The sequence below is a fragment of the Chelonoidis abingdonii genome, chromosome 3 (assembly GCF_003597395.2).
Source record: "Chelonoidis abingdonii isolate Lonesome George chromosome 3, CheloAbing_2.0, whole genome shotgun sequence".
NCBI classification, from domain to species: domain Eukaryota; kingdom Metazoa; phylum Chordata; order Testudines; family Testudinidae; genus Chelonoidis; species Chelonoidis abingdonii.
Window position 1 is genome coordinate 177,112,508 of NC_133771.1, and position 23,536 is coordinate 177,136,043.

At 42.4% G+C, this 23,536-nt stretch overlaps 2 protein-coding genes across 3 annotated transcripts in view; one reads left to right on the forward strand and one right to left on the reverse strand.

The window, feature by feature from the left end:
* Positions 1 to 14,377: 14,377 nt before the first annotated feature.
* On the reverse strand, positions 14,378 to 16,632 carry TBCC (tubulin folding cofactor C). The gene has a single exon (XM_032796216.2). The coding sequence runs from the start codon at positions 16,557 to 16,559 to the stop codon at positions 15,453 to 15,455; it is 1,107 nt and encodes a 368-aa protein (XP_032652107.1). The 5' UTR covers positions 16,560 to 16,632; the 3' UTR covers positions 14,378 to 15,452.
* BICRAL (BICRA like chromatin remodeling complex associated protein) overlaps positions 16,124 to 23,536 on the forward strand; it is a 76,242-nt gene continuing 68,829 nt past the window's right edge. The window contains exon 1 of one of the 2 annotated variants that reach the window (XM_075064361.1): positions 16,124 to 16,197. The gene's annotated coding sequence lies outside the window, so the exon portion shown is untranslated. Of the gene's footprint in view, positions 16,198 to 16,603; positions 16,677 to 23,536 lie in introns of those variants that run through there. The other variant, XM_075064360.1, reaches the window with a different exon arrangement.

Below are 23,536 nucleotides of genomic sequence, written 5' to 3' on the forward strand. Positions count from 1 at the left end.
CCAAGATCTTTTTCCTGATTAGTTGTAGGCTGCTAAATTAGCCCCATCATATTGTATGTATAGTTGGGATTATTTTTTCCGATGTGCATTACTTTACATTATCCACATTAAATTTCATTTGCCATTTTGTTGCTCAACCACTTAGTTTTGTGAGATCCTTTTGAAATTCTTCTCAGTCTGCTTTGGTCTTAACTATCTTGAGCAGTTTAGTATCATCTGCAAACTTTGCCACCTCACTGTTTACCCCTTTCTCCAGATCATTTATGAATAAGTTGAATAGGATTGGTCCTAGGACTGACACTTGGGGCACACCACTAGTTACTCCCTCCATTCTGAAAATGTACAGTTTATTTCTACCTTTTGTTCCCTGTTTTTTAACCAGTTCTCAGTTCATGAAAGGATCTTCCCTCTTATCCCATGACAACTTAATTTATGTAAGAGGCTTTGGTGAGGAACCTTGTCAAAGACTTTCTGGAAATCTAAGTATACTATGTCCACTGGATCTCCCTTGTCCACATGTTTGTTGATCCTGTCAAAGAACTCTAATAGATTAGTAAGACACAATTTCCTTTTACAGAAACCACGTTGACTTTTGCCCAACAATTTATGTTCTTCTATGTATCTGACAATTTTATTCTTTACGATTGTTTCAATTAATTTGCCCGGTACTGATATTAAACTTACTGGTCTATAATTGCCTGTATCACCTCTAGAGCACTTTTTAAATATTGGCGTTACATTAGCTATCTTCCAGTCATTGGGTACAGAAGCTGATTTAAAGGTTACAAAGCATAGTTAGTAGTTCGGCAATTTCACATTTGAGTTCTTTCAGAACTCTTGGGTGAATGCCATCTAGTCCCGGTGACTTGTTACTGTTAAATTTATCAATTAATTCTAAAACCTCCTCTAGTGACACCTCAATCAGTGACAGATTTGTCACCTACAAAAGCCAGCTCAAGTTTGGGAATCTCCCTAAACTTCAGACGTGAAGACTGAAGCAAAGAATTCAGTTCGTTCTCCTGCAATGACTCATGTCCTTTAGTGCTGCCTTTTGTATCTTTCAGATCATTCCGCAGTGGACTCACTGTTTTTAGCAAGCTTTTCTGCTTTGATGTACTTTAAAAAACATTTTTTATACCTTTTTGAGTTTGGCTAGTTGTTTTCTCCAATTCCTTTGGCCTTTCCTTATTATAGTTTTACACACTAATTTGGGTAGTGTTTATGCTCCTTCTATTTACCTCACTAGGATTTGACTCCACTTTTTAAAAGATGCCTTGTTATCTCTCACCTCTGCTTTTTTACATGGTTGTTTAAGCCACGGTAGCCTTTTTTAGTTCTTTTACTGTGCTTTTTAATTTGGGTATACATTGCAAGTTGGCCTCTATTATGGTGTCTTTTAAAAGTGTCATGCAGTTTTCCCGGGACTTCACTCTATTCACTGTACCCTTTTAATTTCTGTTTAACTAACCTCCTCACTTTTGCATAGGTTTCCTTTCTGAATTATGCCACAGTGTTGGGCTGTTGAGGTGTTCTTTCCCACCACAGGATGTTAAAAAGTTGTTATATTATGGTCACTATTCAAGCGGTCCCGTTAATAGTTACCTCTTGGACTAGATCCTGCACTCCACTCAGAACTAAATCGAGAATTGCCTCTCCCCTGTGGATCTTGTACCAGGTTTCTAAGAAGCATCTCGCAGTCATTTAAAGTATCAAGAAATTTGTCCCTGCATTTCGTCCTGATGACATGTTCCCATCAATATGGGATAATGAAATTCCCACTATTACTGAGTTCTTAATTTTGATAGCCTCTCTAATCTCCCTTAGCAGTTTCATATCACTACACTGGTCCTGATCAGGTGGGTCAGTAATAGACTCTAGTGTTGAATTCATTTTAGAGCATGAAATTACTATCCATAAAGATTGTATGGAACATGTGGATGCACTTAAGATTTTACTTCATTTGATCTATATTTCTTTCACATATAGTGCCACTCCCCCCTGCACGACCTGTTCTGCCCTTCTGATATATTTTGTCACCCCGGAAATTATTTTGTCTCATTGGTTGTCCTCACACCACCAATAATAGGTTCTGTGATGCCTATTTATATCAATTATCCTCCTTTAACATGAGGCACTGTAGTTCACCCATCGTATTATTAGCCTCTTAGCATTTGTGTATACTGTCACTGTTTATTTGTCTGCCCTTTTCTGATGTGTCAAGAATTCCTTTTTTATGTGAATGTTTCTGCTGATCTGGCCCTACTTTATCCTCTTCCATACTGTCTTCCTGACTAAAACCTAGAGATCTCTATCAATAGACCTCCTTCTAAGAGAAGTCTCTCTTTGATCCACATGCTCCTCTGCAGCAATCGGCTTTCGCCCATCTCTGAGGTACGTCTACACTGCAACAGATTATCTTTCGAATTAGCTTAAACCGATATTACAAAACAGATCTAATAAATTGGTTTAGCGCGTCCACAATGGGTCACGAAACGATTGTTGCGTCCATGGTCCAAAGCTACCATCGATTTCAGGAGCGGTGCACTGTGGAGCTGTTCCTCAGCTATCCATAGTTCCCACTTCCGGGTTGAGAAGCACAGTGCCTGAATGGGGCAAAACATTGCCCAGGTGGTGCTGGGTACAGCCTCACCCCTCCCTTTGTGAAGCAGCAGACAACCCTTTGCGCCTTTTTCCCGAGTGCATTGAGCAAACGCCAAGCACAGCAATCAGGACCCTGAGATCACAAACGGTATCCTGACCGTTGTCAACACCTCGCGTACTCTCTGCCAGCAGCATTCAGTACACAGAGGGTGACATTTACAGTACTCAAGGAATATTTATTTTACTTCTTTTCACGTGCTGGGGGGGGGGGGAGAAGACTGACGAGCTGTTCCGTGAACCACGCAAGACACCGTGTATAATAGCTACAGACATGGGCGCTCAGCAAGAATGCAAATAGTTTCAGAGATGCTGTGGAGACTGGTAGCTGTAGTCCTCATTACCCCCTCTCTCCCTCCATGAGCATCCGTTTGAGTTCTCTGGCTTCCCGTTACGGTTGTCACGTACCGCTGTGTATCCTGGAGTTTATTTTTTCCAAACGCTTTGGCATTTCCTGTTCTTTAACGGAGCTCTGATAAAACAGATTTGTCCCTCACCATACAGCGATCAGAATCTAGTATCTCCCGTAAGGTTCAATGCAGGAGCTACTTTTGCATTTGAACTGCATCGCCACCCGTGCTGATCAGAGCTGGACACGTGAAAGCAGGAAATGTCATTTAAAGGTCTCGGGGCTTTTCTGTTTACCGGCACTCCGCATCCGAGATTTGGATGCGGACCAGAGCGGTCAATGGTGCACTGTGGATACCTCTAGGAGGCCAATAATGTCGATTTCCGTCCACACGAACCCTAATCCAAGTTATCACTTTCGAATTTAGCCACTACTCCTCTCGTCTGGGAGGAGTTCCGAAATCGATTTAAGGAGCCGTTTAACTCGATATTAATGGACGACGTGTGAACGGGTACAGGCGTTAAATCGGTATATCGCCATTAAACCGATTTAAAGTCGCAGTGTAGACCTGGCCTTAGTTAAAACTGCTCTGCAACCTTTTAATGTTAAGTGCCAAGCAGTCTGGTTTCCCCATTTGGTTAGATGGAGCCCACCCTCCTGATAGGCGTCCCTATCTCAAAGTTCCCCAGTTCCTAATAAATCTAAACCTCCTTTCTACAGCCATATCTCATCCACGAACTAACACTCTGGAAGCCCTGCCTGTTACCTGGCCCTGCACGTGCAGCTGGAAGCATTCTGAGAATGCCACCATAGAGGTCCTGGATTTCAGTCTCTTCACTGGCAGCCTAAATTTGGCCTCCAAGGACATGTCTCCTACCCTCCCCTATGTCATTGGTACCTAATGTACCACAACCACTGGCTCCTCTTCAGCACTACACATAAGTCTATCTAGATGCTTTGAGAGATCACAACCTTCGCATCAGGCAGGCAAGTCACACAATGGTTCTCTCAGTCATCACAAAACCAGCTATCATGTTTCTAATGGTCAACTCTTCATTACTAACACCTGCTTTTCCCAGTGACTGGAGTGGATGGGTCATTACACAAAGTAAAAACTATTTCCCTATGCTAATTTTCTCCCGACTGTTACTCACACCTTCTTTTCAACTTGTTGGAAATGGGCCATCCTGATGATCACTACAAAAGTTTTTTTTCTCCCTGCTGATAATAGCCTCCTTAATTGATTAGTCTTGTTTAGAGCTGGTAATGGCACACCCATTTTTTCAAGTTCTCTGGTATATCTATCTATTTATATCGATATTATCTATATATCCCCTACTGTGTTATTCCACTGCTGCATCTGATGAAGTGGGTTTTTAGCCCATGAAAGCTTATGCTCAAATAAATTTTTTTAGTCTCTAAGGTGCGACAAGCACTCCTGTTCTTTTTGCTGATACAGACTAACACGGCTACCACTCTGAAACCTCAGACTCAGTGGTTCAGCAGCCAAATTAACTATCAGCATTCCCAAAAGAGCTACAGTAGTGTGAATTCATTGTTTCATTTACTATAGTACTAAATATTCATATTTAAACAGTATGACAGGGGAAATTTATGTATTATTTTTACAGCAAAATGACTGACCAAGTATTATTTTATCAACTAGTTGGTTTATAACAGGGGTAGGAAACCTATGGGATGTGTGCTGAGCTGATTTTCACTGGCACTCACACTGCCCGGGTCCTGGCCACCAGTCTGGGGGGCTCTGCATTTTAATTTAATTTTAAATGAAGCTTCTTAAACATTTTAAAAACCTTATTTACTTTACATATAACAATAGTTTAGTTATATATTGTAGACATAGAAAGAGACCTTCTAAAAACATTAAACTGTATCACTGGCACGCGAAACCTTAAATCAGAGTGAATAAATGAAAACTTGGAACACCACTTCTGAACGGTTGCCGACCCCTGGTTTATAACATAGTAAAAGCATCTTGACTGGTTAATATTTAAGGAACACAGCATTTTAATATCATGTGCTGCAAAGAGCTGCAGGAGACACATTAAAGAGCCACTTGCAGTTCAAGAATCTCAGGCTGAGTATCGTTGTATTACAGCCTAGAAGAACCATACTAAAATGGAGTTCTTCTCCCTCCACCCCTCTAAATGGTGGTCAAAAGAATAGCTAAACAGAACTGTGACGCTCTCAGTTTCTGAAGAGGAAAGCACAGATCATGTGACTTATGTGCATCCTCTAGTGGCTGACAACAGAATGGCTAAAAAGAAAAACAACAGTGTAATGAGAAGGCTGTTCCAGTCATCATATCTATTAGCACAGTGTCTTAAAAAAAAATTAAGTGTAAAATATAACAACAAAACCACTCAAACCAGAAGCCTACATCTGAACAGTCTGGCATTGTACAGTAAGACTGAATCATTCTGTTTCTGTTTGAAAGAACGGGAAATCAGAGATCATCTCAAGTTGTGAGGGAGCGTTACATTAGTAATTTTAACTACTGCTAAATTATCCTAAGCTTTTTTAAAAACTAGAATGTTCCTTACAAACTCTAAGTACCATTGTTTGGAAAGGGAGAGAGAGATTCTCTCAGTCCAGCTTTCCATCATGGCTCGGCAGTACACTGGACTATTGTTAAAACGGCAGCCCCCCTCTGACAAAGACAGCAGTCCAATTCCCTAAATACGTGTGGCATGTATAGCTGCTTGGAACTAGTAATTGGAATTTCCCTTTAACAGCAGATCTGGTTGCCTCTCACCAGCTTTTTCTTGCTTTGCAGAGTGGGTGCAACAAAGGATCGAGGGGAGGAAGGAAAGAAGTTACAAGCAAAAAGAAAAGCAGGCCGTTGATAAAGTGGAGGGGAAATACTGTTTCTTGGACAGTCTGTGTATCTCTGCAGAAGACGCAGCATCGAAGTGAAGACTTCCTTGATTTCTCAGCAAAATGTCACATAACCCTTCAGTGCAGGTCACCATGTTTCATTGGCTTCAACAGCACTAAACTAGAAGCTACTGTATTGGTTGTTTGGAACATATATTTCCTTGACAATCTGAAGTGAGTTAGACATGAACCTGGATGAGTTTCCTGTGCGTCAGTAAGGATAAAATGAAGCTCTGTCATCTGACACAATTTTATATCAGGAACATAGATGAAAATGACATACAATGAAAAACTATTCTGCTGTTCATTTAGGAGTAAAAAGAGAAACATCAAGTGAACCCACCGAGTGGCAGGTCTCATGCAGCTCAATGTGGATATTGAAAGTTTAGATTTTCACCAGGAACGCAGATGCTATTAGCCTAGATGAATGCTGAGCCAACTGTAGTGTATATGAATAGGATAATGAACTCCCTAGTAACACTCACTGTGTTCTATGTTTTAGAAGCCACCAGAACTCAGCACAGCAGTGTGTCTAGGGCATGCATGTGCTGAATATACACAAGACATGGTTATCTGAACCACAACATGCCTTTGCGATTACTGTATTATTGTTTTATTTACTTATATTACCATAGCACTTAGGCTAGCCTGCTTATTGTGCAAAGAGTAAAAGGCACAGCACCAACATATGCAAATGCCCTAATTCCATGCTTTTGCTTCCAGATAGGCTTCTTTCCTAGTCCTGTAACTGGAAAACATGAGTTCAAGCTTACAAAAAAGTCATTTTTACTGGAAAACATTTCAACAACCCACCTGGAAGACCAAGGCAGATATAGAGAACAAGATCATGAGCTTTGACTAGACCTGTCAGGTCCTGCAAGCCTGCACAGATTCCCTTGTTACGAAGGTATCCTCTGAATTCGCCAGAGACTTTTACTATATATGCTAAAATATACATTTAAACAGCCAACATTATTTAGTAATCACACACCGCACATAGTTTACGTTCGTCCTGCTTTGAGCAGGGGGTTGGACTAGAAGACCTCCTGAGGTCTCTTCCAACCCTGATATTCTATGATGTACAATGTCAGCAAATTAAAACTGGTGTGAGCACCTTAACCTTAGATTTACAGGCTTAAATTGTAAATATGCGAACTAAACATTGTGGTAACATAGTTTTTATGTTTTAAGAAAATGGAAAAAAAAGAAAAGAAAAAATAGAACGAATGCTAGAGCCTGAGACAGCAGATATTCCTTACATTCATTGGCCTCCAGATTCCACTCCAGTAGGAAGAGGAGACTAGAGGAGGAACCCATATAGCAAGACGAAGGAAGGCAGCATAGGCAGAAGAAGAGTCCATAGAAGCTCTACACAAATTCCTGTGCCTTAAATATTTTTTGTGAAACCAGAGGAAATTCTCAGAGAAAAGCTGGTTTAAGAAGATGTTATGGTTGCCTGTATTTAAGCAATTGGTTAAAAGGATACTATCCTTAAGAAAAAGTTGAAATTTTCTCAAAACAAACAAAACCCACAGACCTAAATAGTACAAAGTGCACAATTGAGATTGTCCAATAATCTTCACGGTGTCCCCAAGCTCTCATTCACATTTCACTCTGTCCATCTGTTAGCTCTTGCATGTAAGATGGGACTTATTTAGATGAATTTTTTTTTGTTAAAGTTTTCGTAAACCGATGTCATTTTTGCCCTTGACCTTAAGGGATTCATAATCCCACACTTGGAAGCTAGCAGGCCACTTCCTGAGTACCTATCCCAGGGCAGGACTTCTCCCTGGCTTCGAAGATCACAATTCCATACCTAGTCTCCTTTAAGATTGTGTTCTGTTAGTTTATTTACCTATCTTTTAACAGTTTTTTAACTCACTCCTTTTCTCTCAGGTTTCAGGGCCACCCCTCCCAGGGGTCTTTGGCACTCCTGCTTCTAGGAACATCCCAGTTTTAGTCCCGTGGCTGCTTCCTTGAGCATCTGGTCCCTTGCTCCAAGGACTCACCACCAAAGGTAGCTGTACTCCATGGTGGGTTTCCATTCCCTAGGCACAACTTATTTCAATCACGCTTTCCTTCACTTCTCATTTCCTGCCCTTTACAGGGCCAGCTGTAGCCCAGACCCCTTTAAAGGGTTGGATTGGCTTTCCTTGCTCTGAACCAGGATGGCGGGGCCCAGTTCTGCTCACAGAGACCAGGTGCCCTGTGACAGCACCCTAAATTTCCACTGTTGGCAGTGGGAACTGGGGATGGTCAGCATCTCACAGGAGCCAACACTATTGAAGAAATTCTGTGCCCAAAACTCCCATTGACTTCAGTAATGGCCAAGATTTCACCCTGTGCATCTTATGTTAATCTTACAGTATGATAACCAAACATTGGTGGAGATGCATGAAAACTTATCTTTTTGTGTGTGTGTATGTGAAACTATATGGTTTTAATAAGTCAAGAGTTACCACTGCACTGCTGCAGCAAATTAAGGTAGGTGGATTATTTTTTTTTGAATGTTACTGCCAGTCTATCAACAACAGTCAAGTAGTTCAATTATATCATCTTTTATTTTTTTTGAATTACCCTTTGTAAAGGTGCTTGTTGCTTAAGAAGAAGATTGTTTCCAGTTCTTTGGTTATTTTGGCAGCAATGATATAGAGCCAGAATTAAGGTTTTGGGGGAGACCGGAACGGTTTTCTTCAATTTTATCTTATGTATGTATTATGAGTGCCTTTGGTATGACCCTAAAGGCTGTTGTAATGGTAAATGGTCTCCTCTCACTCAGGGATGAAGATCAGGTGTCCATGCCGATATTGTTAAATCTATCAGCTATGGAGCTGTGTGAATAACTGATATTTAGGCTTACTGGCAATTTCAAAAAGCGTTGGAGCCTGTGAGAAGCTGACCATCTTCAGTTCCCATTGAAGTCAATGTGTTTTGGGGCTAACCACAACCAGAAGTTTTCAAAATATGTGACTAATTGAAAAGTTGAAAAATAAAATAGTTTTGGGTCAAATGAAATTGTTTTTGTTGAGATTCAGCATTTTTTAACATTTTTATTTTTCTTTAAAATAAAATGAAAGGAAATTTCAAAACAAAAATTTATTTTGACCCAAATAATTGAAATGTTTTATTTCAAAAACTATATAATGAAACATTTTGATTTTTTTAGCATTTTGATTTGGCTTCAAAACCAATAATTTGGTGAAACCAGCATGAATTTGCCAAACATTTTGGTGTCACTGAAGCTGCATTTTTCGCCAAAAAAAGCTGCAGTGAAAAAATTTCATCCAGTTCTAATCATCTATGTTTGAAAGCACTGATAATGAGCTGTTGTTAACTGCGGGCCACAATGAATGTAGACAGGGCTGCTTTTGGTAAGCTCCATTCCTTTCCTACTGAGTGTTCTTTAATAGTGATGGTGGACAATTTCTCCTTTTCCCCCAAGAGTACACTTCTGTGGGGTTCCATCTCATCTCTCTTCTTGTTTACTGAATATATATTTATGGTGAGCAGTCAGGTTGTGATGTACATGGTGACACCTCACTCTGTAGCTTTAACTCAGTTGACCTAGACAACACTTACTGTTTTACATGATATTTGGTCTACGTTGAGATATTGATGAAAGCCAGCTGGCTAAGGCTATATCAGTATATGTCCGACTGAAGTGATTTTGGCTGGTTAAGGGAAGCAACTGGGGGACATGGCAAGGATAACATTTGCCTTCTTGACTGAGGGTGTGTGTCTGCATTTGCTTGTTTAGCGATTGCATGTCTTGCTACTAGATAATCAGATAGCAGCAACATCTGTGATTTTTTTCTATTATGAATAGCCAGGAGCTTGAAATCATTTGTTTTGGATGCACACCTTACTACTCACCCTTGCTATAGCAGAATGCAACACTGAGCCTACTCCTCCCAGCTAGCCCTTTAGATTACTTCTGCTTAGCTCCATTCAGAATCATCTCAAACAAACCAAACCTTCACAACAAAAAGTCCTTTTCTCCCCAGCTGTCTTTAGTCGGGTGCGTTTTTCCCAGAGCTCCACCACTGTTTGGAGACAGAGTAAAAACAATTCAGTCTCATTCTCCCTGCCCCGCGAAAGGTTAGCAGGCAATTCTCTTCCTGCCAGTGACTCTCCCTGTTATGAGGGAAGAAGTAGATTTTATGGTGCACTCCTTCCTGGAACTTGTCTTGGCTGGCTGAGAAAGGGTAGAGCCCAGCTCCACCCTACACTATAAGGCTCCTGGTCCCAGGCCAAAAAAAGACAGTAGCTAGGGCATTCCTGTTTCTTAATAATAATTTTACATTGCCATGCCTGTAAACATGCTGCTCTGTAACCACTCAATTGGTGTAACAAACTGCCTGGAAACAGTGAACTGTGGGGGTGGAGGAGAGGGGAGGTGGAAATGTGTTCCATTTACAAATCTAGTCCCATAGGTGCCAACTCCATGGGTGCTTCAGGGCTGGAGAACCTAGGGAAAAAAATAATGGGTGCTTAGCACCTACCAGCAATAAGCTCTCCCCTCTCCCCCCCCAGGCATCTCCTGCCTGCCAGCAGCTCGGTAGATCAACTCCTCCCCTTCCCCCCACGCCTCCCACCCACTGTGATCAGCTGTTCTGCGGCATGCAGGAGGTGCTGGGACGGAGGGGACAGGGCATGCTTGGGGGAGGGGGCAGAACTAAGTGGGAGGAGGTGGGGAAGGGGTGGGGGCGCGGCCTGGGGCAGAGTGGGAGTGAGATGCGGAGGCGCATNGGGGCGGGGCCTGGGGCAGAGTGGGAATGAGAAGAGGCAGGGCAGAGGTGGGGGCTTGGGAGAAGGGAGGGGGTGGGAGCATGGCCTGGAGTGGAGCGGGAGGTTAAAGGTAGTCCATGAAGTCCTACAACAGGGCTTTGAAATGTTGTCCACAAATGTGCCTGGTGTGGTGGTGGAAGAGGATGGCTGTGGTGTTCTGTGTGTTTGCATGCACCATAACAGGCTAAGCCATGTGGAAGATCATCCTGTTGATTCCTCCATTAATTCTGAACCAACCCCAGGTGCTGCAAACTCTTTCTGTATCAAGATCTCCATATAGGTAGTTGTATTTCTGTGAAAGATATATTTTTCCAGGGCCATCTGGGTAGCTAAGCAGCCCACTCCACCCATAGATGTGCTGTTCAGTGACTATACATATAAATTCTCCAGTGGCATACAGTGCTGGTTTCCCACCAGCAGCTTGGAATAACATCTCCCTTTGTGAATTGGGCACAGGAACTGATGTCCTCCAAAATGTGGAAAGTCCAAAATGATAGAAAAATCTTTTGTAGCATGGCCATTGATGGCATCTCCCACCCTGAGCTGTTCTGCAATTTTTCTTTTAAAAGCAGCTTTGATTTTTTTATAACTTACCATTGTCTCTGAATGTCTTTTGCTGCACTTGACCTGGCTGTGTCCAGGGAACGTCTGTGCTCTCAAGCATCCTCTCAAATGTACTGAAATTCAGTTTTGAAAAGTAACATTTTACCTCTTTGAAACTCCACAGGATTTTTTCTGTGCTCCAGCACTGAGCTATTTGAAAAAATAACCATCTTGTCCTATTCCAGCCCCTGACCTCTATTGGCTGCAGTACCTCCACAGCTCGCCCACATTGCAGCAGAAGCCAGGGTCAATGTACCTTCACGGACTGTTCCAAGAAGCATTTCTGTGATGAATTTATAGTTGAAGTTTCAGACAGGCCAACTGACAGGTCTAGTACCAAAGACAGAGGGACTTACAGCTAGAGGAAAGGCTCAGGCTGGCTATACAGCTTGGGGTCAGGGTTTCAGCACAGGAGCAAGCACTTGCTTAGCAGTTCCTGGAACAGAGATGATGGCTAAGAGAGGATGACAGACCTTAGCAGAAAAAACTGTTCAAGTGGCTACTATCCCTAATGGCTGCAAGAGTACTGGCTCCTGCTGTACCTACACCACAGTCTGAATCCCCTCCCTGGTATCTTGTGATGCAGTCCAGAAACAGCTTGCATAATTCCATAGCTGGGTGGGCCATGTAATCAGGCCCTCTGAGTGGCTAAGCAGGGCAGCTGCGTCCTTTGTAGTTCTCCATATTGACACCCTCCCTTACAGATGCCTCCACCCTTACTTCCCTGATGCCAAGAGTGCAGCCAACATGAGAAGGGAAAGAACAGGTGGCCAGTGGGTATGAACCAGTATGGAGTTTGTCTTGTACATGGTTTCACTGTTTGCATGTGTTCAGGCACTTTTTATTTTTAAAAGGTTTTGTTGCTAATGCTGATTGGTGTGGTAATGGAAGCTGACCTGCCTGGCAGCAGGTCAATGGTGAACTTCTCATGCTGCATTGTGGACGCCACAGCCCTGATTTCGAGCCCAGGGTAGAAAATTCTTAATCTAGGCTTTACCAGTGTAGATACTCACCCCTGAGTTCTCTAATCCGGGGTCTACTGACTTGAATCCCACCAACACCGGGCTTATATTGTGTAGGGAAAAAAGGGTATGTTTCCAATGCAAGGCCTGAAGTATGGGTAACTGATGCTGGGGAAATAAGGGAGCCCTTTATGCCGCCTCGCTCCTCTATGTGGGCACAAAGTGGCTCATGATTGTGCCAAAAGTTAAGTCACTGAAAAATGAGAATGAATTTTTGATGCGTATTTTGTATTATTCACCCAATTCTAATCTGCTGTTTTACAGAAATGAAAAGGCAATTAATTTGACTGCAAGCTGCTCCTATGTTGACAATTTTGTGTCCACCAGATACAGAAATTAAATGTTAACCTTTATGTTTATATACACTACACCTGTCATTAAACATTAATGCAGCTTTTTTAGACATAATACTGTTGTTCATTCAATTCCCTTATTTAGAGTAATTCCCAGGCATGAAAAGAAAAAAGATTCTACAACAGCAGTAGATGCAGCCTCTGGGAAGAGCGAGGGGTTGAGAGACTAACTATATCACTTTTATATTTATATGTACACAATTCTTTGCATGAGTGAGTGATCTCTTAAACTCAGTCAAGATAATCACTTCAAACCAAATTATGCTGCTCCATTTCATACTGTCAATTCTATGTGCCCTAGAAAATGCAATCATTATGGTCAACCTTTAGAGGAGGAGTAGTTTGTATTCAACAGTATTACTAATTTTCCGAAAATTCTCTTGACATTTTAGCTTTCCTTCATGAGTACACGACCCAGAATTTTCTTAAGAGTGAAGCACTTCACAGAAGAGGAGGCATTGAGAATTGGCAACTCACTTCAGTGATTTCTGAGAGGGTGCCTACCAGGTATCTCCACAGAACGCACCTAAATATTAGTCTCTGTAATCAACTTTTAGGCTTTCCTCCCTGTGTTGATTACTCCTGAGGGAATCCTGCACCACTGTGCACATGCAGAATTAATGTTCCCCCCAGATTCCTTTGCTTCCTTGCACAATAATGACTTTGACAGGGAAGGTGCAAGAGCAGTCACACACCACTCTTTAGCTGTACAGTTACATCATTTCAGGCACAGACCTACAGCAGGAAGCGAAAAGGACTTGCTTATTGTCAGTACAATGATAATTAAGGGGGGGGGCACTCAAATAAAGAACAAATGTGATTCTTTACCACAAGTAGAGCTTGTTCTAAGACTAAAAAATTTGAGATGTTATATCTTGTCCTTTACAGTAGATAAAATACAGTAGTTAGACCCCTGAGAACTATTTTCTTTGAACATATTTATTAGACTGCCAAAAGTTTCCACATCAGCAGAAAATTAGACAAAATAAGGACTGAGTTAAATACAGTTCACTAAAATACATTCATGGTATTATAACTGAAACCATAAGGCAGAAGATGTAAGTTAGTACAAGTAAACAAAACTGCAAAGTTGTGAGAATACCCCCAAACCCATACAAGTTAAATTGTAAATGAAAGAGGGTAACAACTTTATTCTGGAAAGAAACAAACAGTGAACAGGTGAGACTATATTTGTTCTTGAAAAAGTTAAGAGTGCCTTCAACTAGATACTGCTTTACAGTGATTATGAATGTATTTGATGTTTTAAAACATTGCACTTCAGCCCAGAGAGCATAGTGTGCTTTTTTCCAATAGGCAAGGCAGTGTTTATATTTATCTACAGTAATATTTTAGAGTAGAGATGTTACAATGGAATGACCTTTGAACAAGGCAGTTCTGTTTCAAGTTTTCACACCTTTCTACCAGCTGTCCTACTTGTAAACAATGAGCACTTTCAAGAGAAGGTCTTGTATATAGTTTGGTTTTTTTAAATAAAGGACAAAGGCTTGCAGACTATTCCATGTTATCTTCTACTGTAAGTACATAATGCTACACCATGTGTAGTTTGCTTTTGAAGGGCTACTGCTACATCTTCACCAAAATAGGCTTTGGTAAATTGCCTATGCAACTTTCCTATACAAAAGAGAAGATAGCAGTACAGACAGTAGATCACGAGCTTGTAGTTAATGTTTTTGGGGGGAGAGCAGGGGTGGGGAGGGAAGAGAGGCAAGGAAGTTCTCTCTAAACCATCCTCCCCAAACATTCCACATCAATTCAACCTCTTTAGATAACTGTACCATATTACTAGAGCAAGACCTCTGTGGTGCCAAATCACCTACTGCATACCTTAAACATGTTCTCTAAGAACTTGTTTACACTACTTTTTATCTCAAGTTAACTGATTTGCCAATTAATGTTTGTAATGGCTAATCTGGATACTTCCCAACTAGCTGTTTCAGGCTACAACCATTTGTCCCTTAGCACCCAGAACAGCAGTTATGAACATATTTACCTTGAGTTAACTGATTCTCAAGTTAACTTGAGATCAAAACTGTGAGAGTAAAGGGTTAGCCTCCCACCAGGAAAAGAGGGAGGTTCTTAACTTAGTGGCCAACATACTGTAAAAGCCTAATGAGAACAAGGCAATTTGTAGTTTTCACCCATGTTAGCAGACCAAAGTAACTGCTAGGTGTATGCTGAAAATTTAAGCTGATCTAACTACACAGTTTAGGGGTGTGAATCTACATCTCAGGAGTGTGAATTTAAGTCAACCTAAACCTCAGTGTAGACAGCACTAGGGCAATGGAAAAATTCCACCAGTCTGAAAATTTTTTACATTACCTGCGAAGACAGAGTAATATCCTATAGAACTCAGGAGTCTGAGCATTAGATTTCCTGGTCCACTGAAATGTACATCACCACAAGGCAATTCAGATTTTATCCAGCTGAACAAGTAGGCAGCAGCATACCTTTATTTAGAGGCTCATTGCCAGTGAGCAGGAAAACAGTGTACAAATCACAGACACCCTAAAGAGTTGTCACAGGGATACTGCAGTAGTTACCAGCCTCTATCATAGCACATTAATGTATAGCAGTTTAGACCAAGTAGTTTAATCCCACACTATAATTCAGCATTTAAAGACCCACAAACTGCTATTAAGTTGTTTTAGAATGAATTAAAGTTAGTTTTATTTACAGTTATGCTGGGACCTGCTGTACAGTCATAAGTTTCCTCTGCAGTCTCAGAGCTCCTCTATGGTGGAAAGTTTTTGCAGCCTTCATTCAGTCCCACTGCGTGATTCTGTCCTGCTCAGGGATCACACTCCAGTTGGGCGAGGGTTCATCTCTGGCCAGCCAGTCAAAGTCATCCACCAGCTTCCAGTTGTTCCTGCCTCTGTCCAGCCCGGAGGACTCGTAGTCGCCCTCGATGCCTGGGTAGCTCCAAGTGTAGGGGGCGAAGCGGACGCCACTGCAGTCCTCCACCATAGCCCGGCTAGTCACTTGCAGGTAGATCCGGGTGTTCCGGGTGCGGTGGGTGCGGAGCTGCTGGCAGGCCAGGACCAGGAGGCAGTCTCTACACCCGTCCACCAGCACCGAGGTGGAGACGGGCCCACAGAGCACGGTGCAGCCCCGGCAGTCCCGTACCCGGAGAGTGTTGGGGTTGCCGCGGAGCAGCACCCGGCAGTCACTCAGATCGGCCAGCAGCACATCGCGCTGCAAAAGCTCCGAGGGGCCAAGCTCCAGCGTCTGGGCTTCGGCCCGACTGAAGCCGCACAGTGGGGGCCCGCTCACTTCGCCCTCCGCGGGCAGCTGGCCGGCCGGGGCGGGCGGCGGGGCGGACTCCTGGGGCAGCTGGCCGGCCGAGGCGGGCGGCGGGGCGGACTCCGCCTCCTTCCTGCGGGCCCGGAAGGCGAATCGCTTCTTGGGCTGCAGCTGCTGGCGCTTGGCCGTCAGGGCCCCCTGGAGCCGGCTCAGCGCCTCCTGCGCCTGCCGCACCTCGTACGGCGCCAGGAAGCGGACGCTGTCGGTGAGGAGCTTCTGCAGCCCTTGCAGCCGGGCGGCTGCCTCCTCCAGCGCCTCCTCCGCCTCTGCCTGGCCCGGGCCGGGCCCCAGCAGCGCCTCGATGGCCGCCCGCTCCCGGGAGAAGGCGGCCGCGAAGAACCCGCTCTGCTCCTCCTGCACCGCCTGGGCCGCCTTCTCCTGCCGCCGTCGCTCCGCTTCCCGCTGCCGCTCCGCCTCCCGCCGCTGCAGCCGTTCCGGCACCGCCGCAGCCTGCGGCTTCAGTGGGGCAACGCCGCCGCCAGCAGCTGCCGGAGCCGGCTCTGCGGCTGCTGCCTCCATCTTCTCTCCTGCCCCGCTGCTCCGCCTCTCACTAAGCGGCCCGCTCATTGGTTCCCGGCACCCCGGGCTGGGTCCCCGCCCTCGATTGGCGGGCGGCCTTTCAGGAGGGGGCGTGGGCGTGGCCTCGTGTGTTTTTAAAGGGGCCGGCGCCTCTCTGCGGGACGGGTGAGTCTCCGCATTAGATGTGCACGCCCGTGGGTTTGTTGTTATTGGGTTTCCGAAATTAGAGCCAGGCCGTAAATAACCCCGCGTGACCCCCTCAGCCGCGCGCGCGGGCCGCTCCCCTGCTGCGCCTGGGGCGGGAGGAGGAGGAGGCCGCGCGACCAGTAGCAGCAGGTGCGCGCGCTACTCGCCGGCAGCGCGGCGTGGCCCTGCTCCTCCGCCCCGGAGCCGCTTGCTCGCGGCGGGGCCGGGCAGTGGGGCAGCCTCGGCCGTGCCAGGCTTCGGCTGTCAGGAGAGACCCCGCGGGGGTGAAGGAGCTTCGGCTCCCGGCTCTGGTCCCTTCCCTCTAGGTGCTGTGGTCCCCAAGCCGGGGCCCTCCTGCCCTTTGCAGCAGCGCCAGCGCCCCCGTGGGGGAGGGAGTCTGCTGAGAGCAGCCGTAGGACGATGGGCCTGGGACGTGTCCCTAAAAAGGCTGGGGCAGCGCGTCAGGCGTGGGCTGGGGTAACCCAACACCAGGAGCAATAAGGGGCCGGGGCCGAAATAACCAGGACACTGTCTCCCCTGGCACGCTGCAGGCTGCCGCCGGGCCTGTTCCCTCCGCAGAGCCTATTCCGCTCGCCTGTCAGTTCGCTTTGAAGATGGGCTGTAGGGAGGTTTTCTTCCCGCTTCCTCTTTTCCTCATTCCCTGCCTACTTGTAAATAATTTGCAGTCTGAGATGTCCTGACTAGAATGTATTTGAGGCTCAAAATAAAGTCTGGCCTAAGCGAGTGATGGCTGCCCACTGAATTATGTTATTTGTATTGTGAATTTCTATGTATTATGAATGTCTTGGCCCTATAGACTACAAAGTGGAAGACCTGGGTTGTGCCCCTGAGGAACTTACAAAATAAACGGACAGGTATTAAAATACTGTCAAAATTAAGACAGAGTACACTGGTCTTAAGGAGGCTTCAGTATCAAAGTGGTATAGATAAAACAAATTTTCTTAGTACTTCCTGTACTAAATTTCATTTGGTGCAGATATGTGGTGCTGGCTGATTGTAGTGCACGTGCTCCTCAGAACTATTCCTAGGGATCAAGTGACTTTTTCAAAAAGTCAAATTTGCAAATGGAGTATTTGGATGCACAAATAAATGGATCTAAGTAGCCATTTATATGTGCAAATGCTTAGTTTGACTACACCATTGCAATTGTGTTTTTTATGATTGTGCATCTGACTTCTTGACTGTCTGTTTTATTCAAAAGGGAAGGGTACAGGTGAAGGGTGTGCATGTGGGTCCTAAAGTGTTTAGAGGTAAGAAGCTGTTGGAAAAATATAGTCCTACCAAGGATTTCTCTCACTTTGTTGTTCTTTTTACTTTGTTTCTTACATTTATTTTACAGTCAAGGCATATTTTTAAAGTATGTCTGTTGCTGAAGCTACAGAAATAAAGTAAGCCTGCTGGCTTCACAGTAGAATATAGTCAGCTGTCGCTATGAGTTGGCAATGCTCAGCAGAACATATATTTTTGGTTTAACTAATGTTCTGTAACACAAAGGAAGTTTATATAGCATGAGGAAGATTGCTTTATAAAAAAATAAATCTTAATGCCTGTTCAAGTCTACCATTCCCATCTTCCTCTTTGCATGTAGAAAATGTATAAAATACCCAATTATAAATCCCCCCAACAACCTTAGAAACAATCCATTAAAATGAAAATGTGAAATACTCAGAGAAAGTGGTCTGGGTTTGATATATTTTATTTGGACAATATCTATTTTTTATCTGCTATAACTGTTAGGAGTGGGCATTGAATCTGACTGACTTCTTTGCAAGCTGTAATATTTTGTTTGTTGGAGAGACTGAGTTTGATTTTTTGTGTCAAAAGTAAAATTACAGTATTATCTTCTAGGGAGTATTTGGATGGGACCTTGCAGGTAGTAAAGGGAGTCCATTGTGGACCATGGAGGAAGAGGCAGTAAAGAAAGAAGGCAGTGAAATGCCCTTTTTTCTTGTTTTGCAAAAGCTTAAGTTTTTAAGGGTTCTGCATTGAAATGGAGACAGGGTATTGGTGGAATAACTTTGATGTTATGATTTAAAAATTGAAGGATGAATGTTTGTCTAGTAAGATAAGTACTTCGCAGCAGGTTTGTAAGCATGAGGCGAAAGTAACACAGTAATTGCAGTGGAGTCCCACTGCTTTCTTGTAATTGATTTCCAGCATACCAGAGGTAATAGTCTATTCAGATGGACTATAGAAGGGTAATGTAGTGTTTAATGCATTCTAGCACTTAGCTATCTCAACACTGCAAAGTTAATGGGTCTAGAATTCTGCTTGTAAAGGAACATAAAAGTTTTTAATTTATAAGGCTTTGGAAAAGGAGAGTGCTGAATCATGAAAACTAGAAAGAAATTCAGAAAGCCTCTCATTTTTTACCCTGTTTTATAGGAATGATGTCAGTATAAAACATATGTTAAATGAAATACATCAATATGTCCTAGAGAGACACTTACGCCAATTAACAGCAGAAACAAATCCATCCCTGGTGTAACTGCTGTGGAGTTACATCAGACATTAATTTGGTGCAATGAGCTTAGTGTAAAAATAAAATTTTCCTTCAACATTGTTATTTTTCTTGTTTCTGTTATTAAAAAAAGAGAGGTAGATGTATGTTATGTGTCATGTGACACTGATGTAGGCATCACAAATGCAAGCGTACAATGATAAAAGCACTTATCCATGAACGCAATAACTTTGACAAAAAACAGTAATCTCGTCCCATTTCTCAGCATCTCAGGAGAGAGCTTTTGAGAGTGCTGTATTGAAGTCTCAAGTTACGAAGACTTCATTACCTTTACAAAATTGTGTACAATCAATTGTTTTGCGGTAGAGGAAATGTCAGAAATAACCAGACACTAAATTACATTTGTCAAAATACATTAAATAAGTACTTCTTGTGATGCAATATAATTTTTTATTGTTTACTCACAAGACTTGAAAATCTTACTGGGGAGCTTCCTGCAGTTTACTGATGGTACAAAGTAGCAAGAGCCAACTGTATTTGTGAGTATGAGATTCACATAGAGAATGGAATTTTTTTGACATTGTTAAGCCACAGAAATGTTCTATGGTGTTAAGAGGCTAACCAAAGTACTTTTGTACCAATGAGATACATGGATATCAGAGGGTGACACTGCATACTAGTAATGAAAGATTGCAGAGAAAGGAGCAACAAAATCCTCTCCTTCAATTTTCTCGTCTAGAAGTTACAACTTTCCTTTCATCATTTAGAATTTCAGATTTCAGTAAATAATTATTAGTACAGTATTTTTTGAGGACCACTGAGAGAGTCAGAGTTTTCCCTTTAGGCAGACCTGGCTATGACACCTCTATTTAAGGTTGCACTTTCTATTTTAAGCCCCTGCTTTCTGTTTATAACATTGCCAGATTTTAACCATTTGAGTTGAAATTTTCCATGCTTGTTCTTTGCCTTAGACCTAATTTTGGGGGGATTTTCAGCAAAAAGAGTTTAGCTGTTTCAGAGGCCATGGTTAAAGAAAAATAGGTAGTTTTGCCAGTCTTATTTTTTTGTAACTTTCTTTGAAGAGTTCTAGTGGCTTCATGCTTTTGAGGGAGGAACTTGAAATTTGGCAGGTGGATGGGCCTGTGGTTAGGAAGACACCTTTTGTTGTCTCTATTTGACAATCATTCCTGACTTGGTTTAGTTCTAAACAACTGAAATTACTGAGCATGTGCAAACAGCAGAGCTTTTTAGATGCTGCTGAAGTCTCTGAACATTCTGTTAACCACAAAGCTGTCAGTGCTTTAGAAAAGTCCTTCATCTGTACTGAGCATGCACCAGCCCTATGGAGCTCTTAAATGTCACTTGTATTAAACAATCTCCCAGGTCCTGCTTAATCTTTATCACATTGTTACAGATATAGACCATAATCTACATTTTAAATGCTTTATTGATTTGTATTTTTGATTCATTGATTCATGGTCTCTTGAAGAAAGAACTAGTGAACAGAGAAAAACGTTAGAATGTTGATCCCACTAGTACAAAAATATTAGATTATGTCCTTTGTTCACATTAATTTGCATAACAATTAACAGAGGTTACATTTTTTTAGGGAAATATGTTCTTAAAAATTAACACTAAGGTAACACTCTTGCTTTTGGGTAAGAAAGTCATTATGGGTATGTCTACACTGCAGCTGGGAATAAGCCTCCCAGCCTAGGGAAGACAGACTAAGTGTCTTGAGCTAGCATGCTAAAAATAGCAGTGTGGACAATGAGGCTTGGGCTCTCAAGGCTAGGGGGTCGGGTGAGCTTGAGAGTCTGAGCTGCAGCCTGACCAACAATGTCCACACTGCTATTTTTAGCATACTAGCTCAAGTCCTGCTGGTGTGAGTCTGTCTACCTGGGCTTGGAGGCTCTCTCCCAGCTGCAGCATAGACATACTCTTAAAGGGCCCAATTCTCTCCTCAGTTACACTGATACAATTACTGCTGAAATCAGTGGAAGTTGTATCCCTTTGTCTGAGGGGAGAATTAGGTCTCTGGGTTTAAGTTCCATGTAAGAAGTTGGGTTAATTTGCCACTATTACTGTGCCATATAGTACTGTTCAGGTGAAAGTTAAGATTGCATTGCACTTTTGTCACTACTTAAAAACTATAGGGAATAACTCTATAAATCTGTCCATCAGTATATGTCTGTCAAATAGGATTGTTTTATCCAAGACCCAAAGCTGCCCCACCAAGAAACACAGATAATGTGGCTCTGTGTGGGCATAGGAGTCCTGCATTGTTCTGAGTCTAGGGTTGGGACTTGACAGTGTGTGAATTGCTGATGGCTGCATAATGGATGCTGCACTGATCTACACAACCATTGCGCTACCAGGGTCTGATTCCAATTTACACTAAGGCCCTTTTACCCAGGTTGGGAACTCTGATGGGGCCTTTAAGTGAGCATATAAATTATATTTAAACTCACTTTAAGACCTTTTCACACTGCACACTTTACATACTTTAAAAGGGCCTTACTGAAAATGAGAATCAGGCCCCTAGTACCTAACACATTATTGAAAGCATTTTTGGATACTTTGCATGTGAAAAGCTCTATATACAACTAAAATTCTATTCTAATTTATTTTAATGCAGTTTCATATTTTGTTTTGTAAATATAATTTATCAAATCTTTTCAAAAAGCCAAAGTAATCACATATAGAAGCACTTATAAAGACAGTTCCTGCCGGCATATGTATAATTAGGATATTTCCATTATTAATTCCTGTTTCCAGAATTTTTTAATTTAATTATAATTCACTGTGGGCTGAAACTTGGTATAGGTCTCCCCCTTTCTTTATTCCTCCAGGGATAGAGACTTCAGACCCTTCTATTGGTCCTGTTGATACCCTGATTTTTCCCACTTTGTTCTCTTCCTTTTGGATATGTATATCTTTGTCTGTGTAATATATGCTTGAGGGATAGATCCACCCCCACTGGTTCTTACTACTCAAGTTTTTGTTTCTGTGTCTGCAAGACCAGGCATGTGATTCTTACATTGTGGCTCTGCAGAGACAATGTAATGAAGAGGGAATATGCCCTAGCCTTTTCCACATTACTTTTTGTATTTTCTCCTGAGAAGCCCTGCGCTCCAGTAATTCTTTTTGGTAAAGGTGATTAGATGTGGCTCCTTTAATGTACGCTACTTTTTCAATCAACTAGAATGTGACACTAGAATTTGACATAGGATACCTGTTTGTGCTGCTTTTAACGTTTTAGGGCTTATGTTTATACTTCTAATTTAAAAGGATTTAAAATTAAAACTAAAAGCTGAGGACCAATTTTTTTCTGATATAAACAGCTGGAACTTAACTGAATTAAATGGAGCTGAATTTAAAATGTTGCAGGCATTAGTCTGTAATATGGGCAACTCCCTTCTAATATATATTGGAAATTTGAAAAAAAAACCAAAAACTTAAGAGTGAATCTGAAAACTGTCTGCTGTATATTCCCATTACATAAGTAGTTCCATTGATTTCAAGTCTGGATCCTGCTGCTTTTTAGTCTGATTTTTATTATGCATAGGGAATAGAGTGGTTTAGATTGTCCAGTGCAACAGTGAAAGCTCTCACAGGTACTGTAGATAAGCCATAAAAAGCCTAAATTGCTAGATAAAATTAGATGAGTGGTAATGGGTTATGAAGTCCTTCACATGTGGGTCCTTGGTTTAATCTGGCCTCAGTAATGACTGAAAGTAGTTACCAGTTTACTACTGGTTTCTGTGTGGAATACATGAAATTCAGCCTAGTTTCTAGTGGTGAAAACCATGTTACCTGGCAACATGATGATATCATTGAAGAAGCCAACGATTGAATTGGAATCAAGACTGCTCTACGCTTTTAGGCCTAGAACTGGTTTTTCTTGTCAAGGAGCATCAGCAGGGCAATATGGGAAAGATTGCATTACTATCTCCTATGCTGTAGTGGATAATGGTAGCCTAGAGATTTAGCATTCTGTAGATTAAGCTTTTAGTTCTTGTTATTTAGCACTTAAATTCAATTAATTTTTGAAATTAGACTTTAACTGTACATTTAGTGTTATGAAATTTTAAAAAATGGGTACCACTGTTGCAACCCTTTATAAATAAAAATAATCTAGTATCTTCCATTTTATTATAGGGTTTTAAGTGGCAAACATATTAAAACTGAAATTTAACTTTTGTTGTAAACCTGTTTCATGTGCTCAAATCTCTTTCAAAATGTTTTAGAGGTGAAACTTCATGTTTGCAGGGAGTTAGCACAGATCTGGGGCTTAGCAAAGGTCTGGAAGACACAAGATGTGTTTCTGTTCCTAGCACTGACTTGCTGTGTGATT